The sequence below is a fragment of the Struthio camelus genome, chromosome 6, assembly GCF_040807025.1.
Source record: "Struthio camelus isolate bStrCam1 chromosome 6, bStrCam1.hap1, whole genome shotgun sequence".
Classification (NCBI taxonomy): Eukaryota; Metazoa; Chordata; class Aves; order Struthioniformes; family Struthionidae; genus Struthio; species Struthio camelus.
The window spans coordinates 40,408,378-40,425,795 of NC_090947.1; the positions used below are offsets into that span (position 1 = coordinate 40,408,378).

Consider the following 17,418-nt stretch of genomic DNA (forward strand, 5'->3'; position numbering starts at 1 on the left):
TTCTCACTCACAAACAGAATGGTGCAACTGATACCTTGCATGTCTTTGTACGAGCTACCCGTTTTGCTACTCTGCAGAGCAGATGTAAGGAGAAGGGAAAGTCGCCCTTAAAGACAACAGCCTGAAAAACAGTTCATTGTTCTCTGAAATCTAAGCCCCTTGCTCTAACTAAGTTTTGGGCTGACATCCTACTTGACTGTAGCTCAAAGGACTTTACAAAATCTGTATGTTTCATGCTCAAAGATAGTTAAGGTGGGAAGAGGCCAAGGGAATAATGCAGAGCAAAAGCATCGCTGAAGAAACAGGCTCAGAAAAAACTTCTTCACATTGAGAAGACAGTAACGTAAAAATCTAAATCCTCTGCGTGACACTTAGCTTATTCATGCCATCATTTTTCCTTCTTCTTTTCATGACAGCCCTAGGCCACACACAGGCTACAGGGGATTCTGTTTCCTGTGTGAATTGCGGAGCTACGGGTTAAACTTATCACAGAGCAACCACTGCTCTCCACATACCTAAAGATCCTAAACATCTCTCTAGTAGAAAATTCATACCATGTGAGGACTCACATCAGTATTTCTGATTACTGAGTTAGCTGTCCTGTGCTGGTATCAGTTTCGAGAGAATCAACTAATAGTAGTACAGCTTTGTAGAGGTCTCATCAGGCTCAGCTTCCAAAAAAACTTCTACAGAACTTACTACATTCAGCTTATTACCTGCAGGACCTTTTTTATTACTGTAACAGAGAAGGGGATTTAAAAGGATAGAAAGCTAAATCAAGAGATAATAGACTACAAAAGCCGGAAGTTTCACAGTTCAGACAATTTTTCATATGAGAAATGGGAAAGAGGAGCTAAAAGCTCAAGTAACGTGTTCATCTCACAACAAGAGTACACATTTGGAAAAGTCATATGACTAGTCTGTTTTGCTAATACAAACTGAAAGCCATAGGCCTGATAAAACAGGTGAGATTTTAGGAATGGTTTCTGCAACAAAGTTGGATCATCCCCCATTTCATCACTGAGAGGTGTATGAAGAGTATTTTGTTTATGGAAGAATATAGCCTATAGAATACAGTTTCCAATACAGCCTACTAATTATGCTGTAACTTAACTGACATTCAAAACTTTAATTAAAATGGAATCAGGAAAGTAAAACTACACACTATAGCAAAATGGAAAAGAAACTGATCTATATGAGACCGAGGTATACTTCAGGAACTGGAAATGCAGACAAAATGAATAGAAAAAAAAGCATTAGTTCTGACAGAAAAAGTGAAAGAAAACAAATTTAAAAATCTCTGTAGAACTAGAAGAGAAACAAAAGAATATCTAACCTAGAAAAAAAGCATTTCTAAGAAAGCAGTTAAAGAAAGCATAGAAAATAAAGAAAAAGATTTTTAAAATCTTTTACTACTGAAGATCTAAAGGTATTTTTCTCTTTTTTAATAAATGCAGTAAAAGTAATAGTCAAGTAGATGAATAACTTAGCAGACTGAAACAGCGATGTACTTTGGTAAAGCCAAGTCACTGGAATGAAATGTTAAGTATATAAGTATATAAGTATTTATATACATCGTTAACCTCCAGGAGTTTAGGAATAAGTATCTGACCTCATAATAAACTTGCAGTCAAACAGAATGAAATATTAGCACAAGTTCCTACCTGTGAAAGAAATACTGCATATGTCTTTTAAATAGGCATTTTTTTTACTGGTCAATGGGCTTTGCTTTACAGGACAAGTTATCATTTACATGAGAATTACAACAATGTAGATGAATATATCACATGATAGAATAACTTCCAAAAAACTCTATATGATACTGTCAGTCTTCACGAGCGACAGCAAAGTAGAAGATAAAGAAGAGGAAGATATAACTTATCAGGATTTTCAGATTGTGATTGAAGTCCTACAAAGGAAACTCTTAAGAAAGTTGATTAATATGAGAAAAACAGGTAATTTCTTGTAACTAAAAATACAGCGTAAGAATAGGAATAAATTTGTATTTTAAGATGTCAACATGTCCCTCAAGATTCCATGTGAAAAATACTCTGATGTGGTAGACAGCAAACTGAGGAAATTTGCAGATGCATATTTTATTCAAACTAATCAGATATAAGAACAGATCAGACCAAAGGTATTTTTGGAGAACTAGTAAGTGAAGCAGAATCAAAGAAATACATCAACAAATGCTAGCTATTAAGCAAAGAGATAATCTGAACTATTTATACCCTTTCATAAATTAATTAGGAACTCCAAGATTACTGCATACAACCCAGTTAAAATCATTGATTACTTATATTTAGTAACATATTTGATGGAATAAAAAAAAATAACTCTGCAGATACTATTTAGCCATTACATGGTTCAATATAGATTAATATCACATTTATATACGGCACACTATGTGTAGTTCTGTTGCATTACCTGTCAAAACATACAACAGCAATTGAAGAAGATCCAGAGATAAATAATAAGAATTATTTATGAAAGTATGAGCAAAATTTAAATAAAGGAGTACATATTTAGTGTAACACCTAGAATCAAGGTATAATTGAAGCATAAAAAATAAGGAATAATAGAAAAGGAATTAGCACCTTTCAATCTCCTAAATGACCTCCCCCCCCCCCCCCCCAAAATCAAGTCATCTTCATGTTATCCTCAGACTCACAGGTGGATTCTATCATAATCGATTCACTCAGCAAAACAAACAAAACAAAACAAAAAACCACCCCAAAGTCAATCCATTTTCACAGCAAACAGACAGTCAGAGACTGCGTATATCAGAAGCCACATAGCTTTGCTTAGTCCATTTTCTGATGCTGCTACTGCATCTGAATTTTTTAGTGAGCTGAGGTTAACATATAGAAATGTAAACAAAAGGGGAAAGAAACTGATATAAAACTATAGGCCTACTCATGCTTATTTTAATTCTGTTATGCTGTTACAAGGTTGGCTCTCTTTTCCTTCAGATAAGGAAATTTTGTCCAAATAAAGTACGTGAAACAAAAATGCGTCATTTTCATTTAAGACACAAAAACATTTCAAAGCTTTCACACAATATAAGATGTGATTATTTTTCCATTAATGGATATAAAAATGAGTTGATCCACTAAACATTGCTTTCTGAGCTTGAAATTGAACATATAAGCCAGAATACGCTCTTCACTTGTTCTGTCATGCACTTTGAGAGGAAGGCTTTATGAAGTAGGACTAGAATGCTAAACATGCAACAAGATTGGAATAAAGGCATCTGTGCTCACATATAAAAGGACTCTTTTAGCTGAAGCTAGCAGAGCACTCGGGGATGTATTATGATATAAGAGACGGTGTGGAGTTGAACATACTTGAAAATGGATAGTTAGGAAACAGAAAATTAAGATTTGCAGAGTAACATTCATATGTATTACACAAAAGAAACTCTAGTTCTTCCCTTGTGCATCCACCTGAGTTTGGCACTAGAAGGAAATTTATATCGTTCTACGTGAAGTAGAACATTTCTCTACCTCTTCTGCTGATGTTGGCTGCACATTTTTTCAAGTTGATACAGCTCATTTAGTACATTGATGAGTCACACTCAAAGAAATTTTGTAGTAGGGGTCTGCATTTCCAGAAGGTCATTCAGAAATTGGAACGTGTTGTGTAAACAGAGCATTGTTTCTAGTTCAGAAATCTTTCAGTTTTAAATCTAATATAATAACCAGCATTATTATGAGAAACTTCTGCAATTCATCATCCTTTTGTAGCATTTTGTTCACTTAACAGAGGTTAACAAATACAGTTGAATATACAGTTTTATAATGAATATTTTCGCTTTACTTACATATCTCTGTGATCCATCATATTCACACCTCTCAATTTTTCCCAAGCTCCCATCTGAAAAGTAGAGTTTCTCTGCCCTATGATCAATGGTAAGTCCATTTGGTGTGAGGATATCTGTACTAATGATAACCTGTGCATTCTTGCCCGAGAGGGTAGATCTCATGATGCTTGGGAGCTGCTCGTTCCAGTTAGTCCAAAACATCAAGCTGTATTGAAATCAAAATAAGAAATAAATGAAACCATAAGATACATTTTATAATTTAATTCTCTTTATGAAATAAGTATCAGAAAAAAAATACATGCCTTCATAGCTAGTTATGAATGGCAACTGCAAGTAATTGCAATAATCAACAGTGAGTAAGAAAATGTGATAGAGAGTATTCTATAAATTATAGTAGGTTCTTAGCTCATTAACTTATATATAAGCACATATCTCTATCTCTTAACAGCTCTGTTTAATTCTAGTCATGATGTTTTTATACTAATACACCATTACACATAGATATATCCTATATAATAACAGAAACTTAATTCTGATAATGTGTATATTAATAATTCCTAACAGTGAAATTCATCTGTATCTTTTCTCATATTAGAATTGTCATACAGACCAAAGGACTGCCTTGCAAAAGATTGATAATGAGGAATCAAGTGGTCTTAATATGTTTCACAGGAGGCAAAATGGTACCCATGCTACTGTTGAGCAACAGGGGACAAACTTAGGGAATGAACTTTGGCTGTAATTCCTACGCTGAGAAGCACTTGTACATAAAAAATAAAACAAACAAAGATTTTGCCTGTTCTCTCATTACACCCTCCATCAGTGTTTAGTCTGTTTATTTAAGATACCTAAACAAATCATATTTTACAATACAGCATAAAGTCCTAATTTGCATAAACTGTACATGAACTTACACATGAAAATAACCTCGATGACTATCCATGCAACAAGGGAAGTTTAGCTATCTTGAAGTCTAGCTATCTACATCAGCCGTTTCTGAAATGAAGAACTGCTGCTGTGTCCTGGACTTTAGGTAAAAATCAAATTCTGATAATAAAGATACAATACATACTTTTGGCATTCATCTAGCGCCAACACGTGTGGATGATCATCTTCAGACATTGTTATTACTGCTTCCCTGTTGAAAGCTCCTCGGCGCTGCTGGTCAACCGTGTGTCTTGTGATTGAGGATGTGGTAGAGCTGGTCCAATAAAGAGTGTCCCAAGCTCTATGATAAGCCAGTCCCTCCACAGAACCAACATCTGGAAAACACGGTTAGAGAGAGAACAAATGAACTCCTTTTAGCAAGGGATTTTTTTTTTCCAAAGTTGATCTTGCAGGATCATACAGTTCAGCTATTGCAGCCTGTCAGTTTTTTCAATTCTTTAAATATAAACCAGGTGAAACTATAAAACTAAAGTTTAATTATTTTTTCCATGTACAAGGCTTTTTTTTTTTTCCAGGAAAAAACCTTGGCGAACAAGACCACTATTAATATGCCTGTACTATATTTGTCAGCTCTTATGCTAATGAAAAAAATAATTTCATTATAGTGTCCCCAGATAACACTTTAGAAAAAATAAGCTTTTATGCAAAAAGGAAATAATTTAGTCACAATTTTAGACTTCATGCAAGCCAAGGCTTGTGTTTATTTTTACTAATTACATCCAAAGATAGTGCTAAATAATACAAGTATTTTCTAAACACAGATACACATTATATTAATAGGGATCAAAGCGTCCTCTTATTATTAACTGAATAGGCTTTTTCTTTTAAATACCTGAAAAATACTAAAAAAAAAAATACCAACTTTAAAGGTTTCACCATCAGTATATCATTTAGTAAGACACACTACCACGCTCTTTCACTCCATATGAACAATGTGAATTAGAAACAAATGATATTAATGGGCAGCTAAAACAGGTATTTAATGTCCAGAAAAGATAAATTGTAGACTACTGATTAAAATATGTAAAAGTGACAGACTGTGAGAAACAGGAGCAATTATTTCCTACCATCGTTTTTTGAATTTTTAAGGAAATGTATGTTGATTACTTCACTTATTTTGTTAGAAACAAACAATTTTAGACCAGAAGGTTCAAACTGCTAACCAATGAACTACAGAAAGCAAAATCTAGCAATGTAACAAGGACTGCAGTATGCTGATTATTACTGTTTACGTTTGGCTTGCTGAAGATGTAATTTTTAGCTTGCAATTCACATACAGAGAACAGAAAGTTCCAAAACGAGTCTGCTCACATTCAGAGCGCTCACACTAAATCAGAACTGTGAGGCAAATCGTTATTTAACCAGTTTTTTTTTATATTTCTCCTTTGAAGATCTTCTGACTACCTTTTCATGATGTTTCTGCAGAGAAGTCACAGCGATACCGTTAAGAAAAAATGAATTAAGTGACTCTCCTTAAAGAGGAGAATGGGAGCAAAAAGTGTTTTCCTACTTTACTGAGGGAAGTTCAGGAAGAAAGACATATCCAGCTCACTTACAAATAACTCAAATAAGTAAATAAACTTAACATTAGCAAAGGCACTGAAAGCAACCTGAAAACTATAAAAAAAAACCCTCTTCTGACCGTTGCAGGTACGTTGGGTTAGATAAGAATTTTGTCTTTGAAAAAGATGGATAGGTTACTAGGTTTCTTTTTTTTTTTTTTTAAATATAGTATTTAGTTGTCTTACTCAACTTGGATTTTAAGCATTAAAAACACATACTGAAAGACAACAAGGGGTTTTTTTTTTTTTGTTTTATCCATCACCAGTTGGAGTCAAAGTTAAGCAATTATTTGAAATACAATGACAGAGATGTGCAACTATCTACTTAAACATTTTAAAAATAATCAAAATATGCCTGAATGTAAGTTTATTGAGTGAATTATCCCTGGCATGGGACCAGGGATTATTCCCAGGGCAGAAACCTGTTGAGTTTAGGTGCAGGCTCCGATACCCTTCTTGTTCACATTACTGTAATCTTTGCAAATCTTTCACTAAATTGCAAAATTAACAGAAAAATTAAGAAGCATGATAAATGTGAAAATAAAGATCCAGGAATACAATTTTGACTTAGTCTATTCATTTCCACTAAAATTACATTCTGAATCCTCCCAACCTACCTTTATTTAAAGTTTTCTAAACTAAAAAAAGTTCAGAAAACATATCAGCATTTTATTTGTAATGAATGAACTATTGAACTATTTTTACTTTTAGCATCTGTGAATGTTGAGCATTTCCTCAGCTTATTTACAGAAGTAAAACAAAAAACCAAAAACACCCTCCCCACTGCTGCTCCACAAAAACCCAAGTCTTTGGCTTGTGGTTAAAGATATGGCCCCGAGGAGCTGAAGATTTAACTAAGATATGCTGCAAATCAATTTTTTCATTACATAACTTAAGAAATATTTGCATTTTCCTCTCATGTAACCTCTTCTATTTCTACCACCACTCAGCTTTAGCTGTATTCCTTGTCTGAATCTCAGACAAGATTTTTAAGCTTACTGTTAAATAATTTAGCTAAAATCATTTTTGTAGTAGACAAAAGATAATCACGTTGTTCCTGCCACAACTAGAATGAAGAAAGTGCTCTTGAAATATAAGGTTTGTATATGTAAGTTTACTGATAATTTCTATATTTAAGCAATAAAGAGAAGAACTCCACTTCAATACAGGAATCAGAAAATAGAGCTTCACATTTTTGAAGTGGACCAATATATCATTCAGCAACTCCAAAACAAGGTCTGCACATTGTGACAGAGAAAGATTTAATTTAATATTACCATTTATAATTCTAATTTTTTTTTTTTTTTAGGAGAAAGTGTCACGGAAAGTGTCTACAGACACTGGTAAGCTATTAGCACACAGATGAAGACTGCGTCTTCTTTTTGTTTTAATAAAAAGAAAAACAAGAAAAAGAAAGTCTTCCTTATTAAATGATCACATCTTTGAGAAAGCTCAGTATGGAACTATTAAAAGGTTCAGTTGACAAGGTTGTAGATGATAATGTTTTCATACACATCACAAATGCCCACAAATGGACTAAAAATTATGCTTTTCGTAAAAATCTATCATTCAGAGCAATCTCATCTATTTGATATAAGACAATAATAGACACTAATAGACACTAATTACTTATAAAATTGTCTGCTGCAAACACATACCAAGCACATTTGACTACCTCCATCAAAAGTACAAATTTTCAAGTATTTATACCAAGCACACTCCTTTACTTGTCAATTTGTTCTAGTTGTATTGTGTTGCTTGCTTATGAAACTGAGAACTCTACCGTTACCAGAGAGAATAATTTCATACTTTTTAAAAGCGCAAATCTGTAAGGAAAGGTGGTTTTTAGATGAACAATACAATGGACAATACAGCTAGCTTTGTTCTTACTAGCATTTACTCTGAACTGGATGAAGTATCTTCAGGACAAAGTGCAAATTATCCATGCTAATACTGTGTTTTAGTTAGTATTTTTAACATTGTTTTTAGGTTAAAATATACTTTGAAATAGAGGTTAGTCAAAAAACTCGACATGCATATGAATCGTTTTACAGTGTAATGACTAGCAACGACAAGAACAGGAATGAGCTGCAACAGAAACAGTCTCTTGTTCAGTAGCCCCACATTAAAATTAAAACCTTCAACCAACTTCAAAGTGCTGCAGACAGGATACTGGAGGAGATTCCAAAGTGACTGCACTCCCGTGTTGTCATTACCATTTTGCATTGCAACTGTTTTATACTTACTTCATACTGTTAAAGGGATATTCTAGAGCATATGTATATTTTTGTGTTGAAATTAATTTATCATTGACTATTCCATTGCTTTGAAATATATGTGAAATAACAGCTCATCAATGCTTTTTGGTGCTACAATTCCGTCCCCAAAATCTACTGACAGGATGAAAATTAGTGATTTGTTTACTCTGAGCTTCATATTTTCAGAGCATCATAAAATATTCTGAATTAGCAAAGCATAAAGAAACTGGAAAAGAAAAGAAACACATTTGTTTCGCTGACATATTGAATTAAAACACTGATGGCATTAGATGCCTACAGCACAGATTAAATTTATTCTAGCCATGAAGCAACAGTTTATGATTTTCACATGAATAGCATACTTAAATGAAAGGAACATTAATACAATATGATATTAATATACAAATACTCACATTATTCATCTGCTACTGACATTCTGAATTAAATCAGTAATGGGGTGTATAACTGATTAAATATCTACACAAGAGAATGCAACAGCTTATGATTTACTAAGGCAATGGTAGAGTGATCACATCATTACATTGCCAAATGTCATCTATCACTTTTACTGAACTTAACGAAGATGGATTGCATCCTACAGATGAGATGCAGCCTATAAATACTGTCATGCTGATCTTCATCTGACTTTCCCAGGGAGCAGAAGAGCAACAAATCAATAACTGAAGAGTTCAGATTAGAGCTCCCTCGTTATTGCAAATATAGAATAAAAATGCTTAAGAAGATAATGTTTAAATTATCTAATAGTTCTAGCCACTGACTTTTGGTAATGTAGAAACTATTTCTCAGTCCACTAGATTTTGATCTTCTTCACTTTTGAAATTCCCTAGAAAGGTCATAGTCAAGACTTTCCCATTTTTGACAAAGGCTGCATCGGTTCAACTATCTCTTTCCTTTAATTTCATGTTCCCTCCTACTCACTGCTTGTTAAGCAAAAAGATTTTTCAACATAAAACAAAAGTGTTTTTTTTTTAATATAGAAAAGCCATCATTATAGTAACATGGAGCATAAACAGCACTTTGATATCAGAACTTTGGAGAATATTTTGCTATCAGTACTTAACATTAAACACTTGCTTGATTTTTTTTTTCTTTTTATTTACTCTCCCAACTATATTTCACACTTAACCTTTCAGGAAACAGCCTGTCCATTGCTTCACCAGACCGGTCACAGGAGAGGATACTGCTCTCTGTCAATCTGTTTGTTTAATATTCTGGTGACAGATACCAGGTGGTCACTATTTGATCTGAGGTGAAAAGAATGTCTTAAAAGCAATAAAACACCTGAAGGCTTTAAACTACACACATTTAACTAACTGCAACATCAGTACTTTTAATTAAGTCTTTACTCTTCCACTTCTGTCAAGTAGCTATACAGTAGGAAATCACTTCTGGTATACAAAAATTCTCACGTATAATTAAAGAACGACTAAGAAGATAAGTTGCATTTGTCTCGACAATTAGATGTAGATTGTATTTCTTAATTGCTTTCGTCATCAGTCACGTGTAAAACTAAGTTATCATATTCAAAATTTCTGTCAAAAAGAATCTATCAAATTTGGCATAAACAATTTTGAGCTGTAATAACCACTCATTTCATTATGCTTTAGCCTAGGAATATTATTTCACTAACAAATATAAACTTTGCTAAAATTATACCATGAACAAGTAAATACCTCTTTTCTAGACCTGTATAATACACAATCATGCTATGTGCTATGACATATTTAAGCTTATTAAATGCAGCAAGATGGCATAAACATGGGCTCTGGGTTCTTCAAAGCAACAATTATCTTAAGTTTAAGACACCAGAAGCATCTCCATAGATATAACCTTAGCATTCCTTCAGTCTGAAGTAGGACTACAGGAAAGAATGAACATTTGTTATGAATAATCTAAAGAGAAATATAATAATTTAGAATGTTCTGGGTAAAACCCAGAAAAAAAATCTTTGGTTTTGTAAAACATATAATATTAATATTTCTTATAAAAGTTTGTTGCCTTCCGAACTAAATGATAACTAAAAACTCAGTCCATACGCAAATTAAAATGAATATACAAACATTGGATAATTGTTCAAGGAGCACTTCTAATACATTCAGCAAAAAGAAACTACTAGGTAAATACATTTTTGGTAAATACATTGATAACGTTGCTTTAGTCTGTCTCAGTGAAGATATAAAATACTGTATGTGGCTACTGTACCTGTGAAATAACTACAGTGTGAATGACAGGCAGATGCTGAAGAAGTAGGATATTTATTGCCCACTCATGAATCCTGCTAACAAGTAGGACGTTTACTGACCACCAGTGAATTAGTGAACGTCTACACAAAACACGTGACGAGACTATCCAGATTAGGAAACACCCAAACTTCGCATAAGAGAGAGCATGAACCTAACCCATAGCTGACAACTTAGAGTATACTTCTATGAACTAACCATCCAAGCGAGATGTACCTGACAGACGGCTATCTCTGTGCAATGCATTCGGTAGTGATTACAGGTGCACCTATGACCGGATTTTTGGTGTGCGCGCGGCTCGAACAGGATTCCAGGGCAGGCAGCCTGCGCTCCAGCGGCAGGGCGTGCTGCCTGCAGAAGGGAATCTGCGGCAACAGGGGTAAAGCACAGTGTGGAGGTGGACAAGATATGTGAAGCTGGACCTTAGAAACAGACAGCTGATTGCTCATCTTCACTAGATGAATACTTATACGCTTCCTAATGTGGGGTTGCAGTCAATGGAGTACGGATAGTGTAAATGGGACAGAGATACCAGAAGGAGAAGCTGATCCTGGAAGGATCAATCAGCAAGAGTTATAGCGTTATATAACCTTTCGTTGAAGGTTTTGTTTGTTTGCGTTTAGTTTCACTATGGAGGATTACAGAAATAAATTGTTCACTCTTATAAACATTTGCTGTTGCTGAGACAGAGCTATGCAAAAGTTTCAAACCAAGAAGCAGATAATTAATAGCAGTATTTCAAATTTTACATGATTTGAGTTTAATTTTTTTCTGTCACTGGTATCCTTTCTACGTTTTGCTATACTGTTTAGCTTACTTCTGAACCAAACAGCAGAGCTCAGAACTCACTACGAGAGAACGACACTTTTGGTCTCTTTAATCTGAACACATCTGGAACAAGCAAGCCACTCTCTTAAATTCAGAAAATAGCGATTCTGAAAACAGTGAGCTTGTTGCAGAACTATGCTTATCTACGCATAAATTCCAGGTTTTTCATTCTCCATTAACAGCATTTCCAAAATGCTGTTACAGAGAAACGTGTAACAGAGCAACACACCATGGTCAAGTCACAATTCAGAGTATCATCCTAACTTTCTGCGATAAGCAGCTTTATCTTCGTCAATATAACAATTTTGTATTTAATTCTATTTCTACAGTCTTGTGGACTATAACATATTTCTTCAAACAATGAGGTGGTTCTTTTTTCAGGCAAAAAAGTAAACCTAACAAACCAGGAAGGCTTCTCCCAGTTCTTCCCTTCCCGTCCTGGATACAATAAGTATTTATCTTTTTAAAAGGAAAACAAAGTGTTAGCATTGCAGAGAAATACCTTTTCAGGAGGAAGTACTACATCTACCTACAAATCTTTTTTCCTTCCAACAACGGATACAGACCTTACAGAGTGGTTCCTTGACGTCTTACTGAAGGAAACCAAATCAACAGAGATGTAAAATTGCAATACTCTGTTAGACAGGACATTATTTATTTCTTGGTTAGGTTTAGGAACGGCTTAGGGACAGCAGGGGATAACCTAACAAAGATAGGCTGATACATCTTATACTGAAGGAAGTACATGGAACTCAAAAAATTAGAAAAACCAATCGTGTTTTTATAACTATCTCTGTCCCTCCCTCTTTTAAATATAGTTTAATTTATGATTACTAGTTAGTAAGTGTTATAATACTATAACTTTGTAAAAATTAAAATGTCAGTACAAGAGAGACTTTAAAACCAAGAACACCTTTAAAATAGAAAGCTAACACAGAAATTAAATACTCTGCTTTATTACCATTGCTAAATAAGTTTTAAAAAAAATCTTCACGGTTGTCCTGGAAGAGTTTTTTTCTAAATAAAAGAAGAGCCCACAGTATCATTTATACATTACATGTGTTTTCTCAAAAAAAAATTAGTTAGCCTTACATTTAAATCAGTAAAAATTATCATTACAGCAACTATCCCAAAACTAAGCAGTGCTTACAATAAGTGCCTGTAATCATAATTTTTCTTCTTCCTGCTGAAGTTGAACCAAAGGATTCTAGGATAAGGATATTAGAAACATTACTTGCAGAATAGCCTAATAACATTTGCTGGATCACATTACTCTTTAGAATAAACCAAAAGAAAAATGTCTAGAGATGTTCCCCTGTACAGTTTTGTCCTAACCATGCATGAAATATGTTTTTTTATTTAATGCAATTAAGACATAGGTGTGAGAAAAGAACAAGAAAAAACTTAAAGTCAATGTAGAAAGCTAAAGCAGTCAGAAAAAATAGTATTTTCATATTGTTATAACATAAATAGGAATATATATATATAAATAAAATATATAATATAAAGTTTGTAAACTTTATCCACCTATAGCAGTGGTTATTTACTGAATGGTTAGTAAATTTTACCTATTAATAAATAATAGGCGGCAGCAGCCAGAAACAAAATGTAGTAATAAACCAGTCACTTTGCTTTTTGCTAAGAAGGTAGCAGTTGTAATAATAAATTTTACTTTTTACTAATAAAATATCCTAAACTTTACATTAGCCTCTTGCTTTCCCCTCCTTTAAAAAATGAAAGTCTCTGCACATTGTGCCATGTGTAATTATATATGCAATATATATTTACAATTATAAATGCAACTCATTTACAAAATGAAGAGCAACAATATCTTTGTTGCTAAGTATTTATTTTTCATCGATTAAAAAGTTCTTTCTTGAAGAAAAAAGCTCAAAAACTAAAGGGACTTCACACAGTGTATCAAATTTAATGCTCTGTAAGAGAAATGGGAACATAAATGCCTTTTTGACAGTTAAATTGGACCAATTTAGTTAGAAAGAATAGTAGCACACACTGAAACACCTTTAAAAGAATCAGACTGTAAAGAGCCTTGCAATACATCACAGGATCTGACACTTTGTCAGCAGCGAATAGATTTTTGCCTCCGATAGACACTAGCACCTAAAGTTCAAAACAGAAATGGAATTTTTGCAGGCAACACTTCTTTTTATACTGTGAAAGATGTGACAGTGGCAAAATGTGTCAGTCATTGTTTACATAATTGGAAAAAATTGAGCTCATTGAGAGTACTGCATCTTAATACTTCTTTTTCTTCATCTGCTTTCTTTGGCTTTTCCTTTCATTTTCTCCCTTTCTCTCTTCTTCCTTTCTAACTTATGAGTGCCACTACCTTACACCTAGTATGAATCTGTGTTTTGAACACTTCACTGTTTCCCAAAGATCCGCTGAGGCAGGCTTTAGTTAATGAATTTTAGTTATCTCAAACTTCTATGATAAACAGGAAACAGCTCTAATAGCTTAGCTGCAGAGAATTTTTTAAAAACTTTTTCTTGCATGAACATAAGGCTTTGAAACAAGTTAGGAAAACGAAAGCAGTTTTGAACTCTGCACTATGCAAATGAAGTACCAGTTTTCTGAAAGTATAGGTATGTCACTTGACTACTCATTTTTGTCTGAAAAATTCTTTCAAATACAAGATTGACAGACTGAACCTGATACTTCAGAAAATAAATAACCTTGCAGTCTTGTCTGAAAGAAAGAGACATGGTGATATTTAATGTTATGATTATTAGATGAGCATAATCTTGCCACATCAACTCTGCCAGTATTGCCTCTTTCTACTTTCTTTATGGCTCCTGATATATGGCACCCAAAGTCATATACAGCTGCAATCCGTCCTTTCTTCTGTGGGACTCTGCACGCTCCAGAACATCAGTCTGTTGCTAAAGATGCAACCTCTTTTTTTAAACATGGAATCCCATCTAAATGGGTAAGTACTGCCTCCGTTGGGGTTTCAGTATCTCAAACAGAAGGTAGAGAGTGAAGAATGAATAAGCACTGAGATGGCAGGCCTGAAGTCTATCTGTAGATTGGGCTTTAACAGCAAAGATCTGCAGGCTCAGAGATGCAAGCTGTTTACTCTGCGGAAAGATTCTTATGAGCCAGCACGGGCTCTTCAACTAAGGACCTTAAAACAGGACACCAAATTTGGGTATAGGGCACTTATAGAGCATTGCTCCTAACTACACCTCCTTCTCTCATGTCGTTCACATTTTTACCTCCAGAAATGCTACGAGACAACTTCTCGTTCCTTCCCAATGCAAATTAGTCAACAACTATCATGTTATCTACCGTTTAGAATTAATCTTAATTTGCATTTGTACTGGGATGGAGAAGGATAGCTCACACAGAGAGTTTATCAGGGAGATGGTTTAAGATGTGATCTTCTCTGAGTCCTCAGTTGCTTGAATTTTAAAGAGTTCTTCAGGGCTGCCAGTTCACAACGTTCATGTTCACTAGGAAAGGAAGAAGGAACAGAGACTCTCCTCTAGCATTCTGCTTCTAGGCAGGCAGAGAGGGAGGCATGCAAAAGTGAAGATGAAAGGTTTAGCAGATGGTCTGTGAATTCGGTCTTAATCCTAGATATTATAGAAGAAACAAACAGGGATTATCCCATCCTATACAGTGCAATTTTGGCTTAATGGGTCAATTCACTGTGGCAAACACGCCTAATTGGAAATGAAAAAATTTGGTTAGCCCAGGATAGACTATAGGTTACTGCTGATTATCATGATTTTAATTTATATAAGGCTTCCATTAGTAGTTTGCTTTATCAAAACCATAAAGATTCTAGCCTTCGGACAGTATATGCTCTTCCACTGACTTTCTCTGGGTCAAACTGAGACCTCCAATTCCATGCAGGAGCAATCTCTATTCAGATCACCATAGTATTAAAAAGGATATCAACTCTGTTTATCAGCTAATGAAACAATATATAGCCAGTGAGAGACATGACATGAGAAGCTGTTAAGGGGATAAGCAAGTAATATTAAAAATCTTTGATATCAAATAGATTTTTTTTTGTTGAAACACAGAATTTTCCATCTTTTCAATCTACCTCAAAATTTATTTCAACCAGAAATGCAAAGATAGGTTCTAAATTTAGATCTACAAAAGACTAAAAGTATTTCATTTATGTTTTTTTTTCCAGAGTGCATTTGAAACTACATCAAGTTTGAATATTACAGAAACTGGCTTATAAGTTGGAAATAAGAGTGCTGTTCTGTCTAGAAGTAATTAGCAATGTAGAAAACACAAGTAGAACTCTCCTCCAGGCTCCCTTTAAGTGCAGAGTAGACCCTATTGCTCCAAATGATGCCGAGAGTCTATAGCAACTTTAAAGATGTAAAGATTTCCAAACATCTCTTCATGTAACTCTGTGCCTTTAAATGCTATTTCTGTACTTTCTTTCTGTATAGTGCTCTGTTACCCCATTTTAATCTAGATTTTCAGTAATAAATTTTCCTAGAGAGGCTGGCAACAGTTTGGAGCTCTACTTCTGGCAGGGTCGAACAGAAATTCTAAAGACAGCATTCTGAGACGGTATTAATTTCAACTCAGTGTCACTTTTCCCTAAATTTGTTACCTTTTGTATCTCATTTTGTCGTTAATATCTTACTTCAATTTCCTACGAAGCCTGTAGTCCATCTGGGGCTAAAATTAACATACAACTTCTAACGTGTATTTAATCTCTCAGGATTACATCCAGAATATCAAGTGAGTTAGGATTTGATTTGTCAAGGCACTGGTCCTCACAATCAAAAGCTCCAGAAAGCTTATGAGAAATGAAAAATACTCCTTTCTGCAAAGTGAGTCCTGCAGGATTCCTCAAAATTGAACAATAGAGAAAGCAGGTATTAGGATGTATTTTGCAAATATACTCCCTTTGACCACGTTTTGCTTTGTTTTATAAGGGATCACCATTATGATGAAAAATAGCAATGCCATGAATGTTTTTCACGGTTTCTGAAGGAAAAGGGCACCTAGGACACTGTGTCCAGTTTCTGAAACCGTAAGAATATAAAAATTTTGTCCAAATAGGTTCACATAGCTTTTACAACACAAGAAGATACAAAAATACACAAACGTACAGCAAGCTCAAGTCACAAGCTAGAAGCAGAAAGCAAATCTGTGTAAAGTGAACTGTACTAGGTACCCATTTAATCTTTACAACTAAAAAGTGTAATAGTGGTGGGATCACCTAGCCACACACCTACCCATTCCTTCACAGACTGATGCTTCCAGAAGTGTCTATTTAAAGCAAAATTGACAATAAAACTTCTTATGCTTACTTTGGCAGGAAAGGCTGGGAGGACAAAACACATGACACAGATGGCAGTCATGTCACTTCACATGTTTAAACTAGGTATCGCTATGATCGATGCTAAGCTAATTTTAAGAACATCTACAGACTGGATTACTGCTATAAATATTTATATATATGTGATGCTATAAACATTTATATATATAAAATCATGAGGGATACAGAACTGTTAATTCATCACCCAAAAGAGTATTTATTTGTGGGACACTATAGCAAGAAGCAGATGAATTTTTAAAAATTGGCAGTCAAGCGTAGATGAGCAAACATTAACTCTATCCAGCTACTCATCATCATAAAAACTTTTCTTATTTAATGACCGAAGGAAACAAACCTCATCTTATGAGCACGGTTCAAAGATAGGAAAGAATCCACTGTAAAAGTCTTGCTGTGCAAA

The 17,418-nt window shown here is 34.3% G+C and overlaps 1 protein-coding gene across 2 annotated transcripts in view; it reads right to left on the bottom strand.

Moving 5' to 3' along the window:
* LRP1B (LDL receptor related protein 1B) overlaps positions 1 to 17,418 on the bottom strand; it is a 741,350-nt gene that overhangs the window by 160,024 nt on the left and 563,908 nt on the right. For both annotated transcript variants that reach the window (XM_068949290.1, XM_068949291.1), the window contains 2 exons: positions 4,896 to 5,085; positions 3,824 to 4,028 (listed from right to left, as the gene is read on the bottom strand). In XM_068949290.1, the coding sequence (XP_068805391.1) occupies positions 3,824 to 4,028; positions 4,896 to 5,085 (395 nt within the window). The remainder of the gene's footprint in view (positions 1 to 3,823; positions 4,029 to 4,895; positions 5,086 to 17,418) is intronic.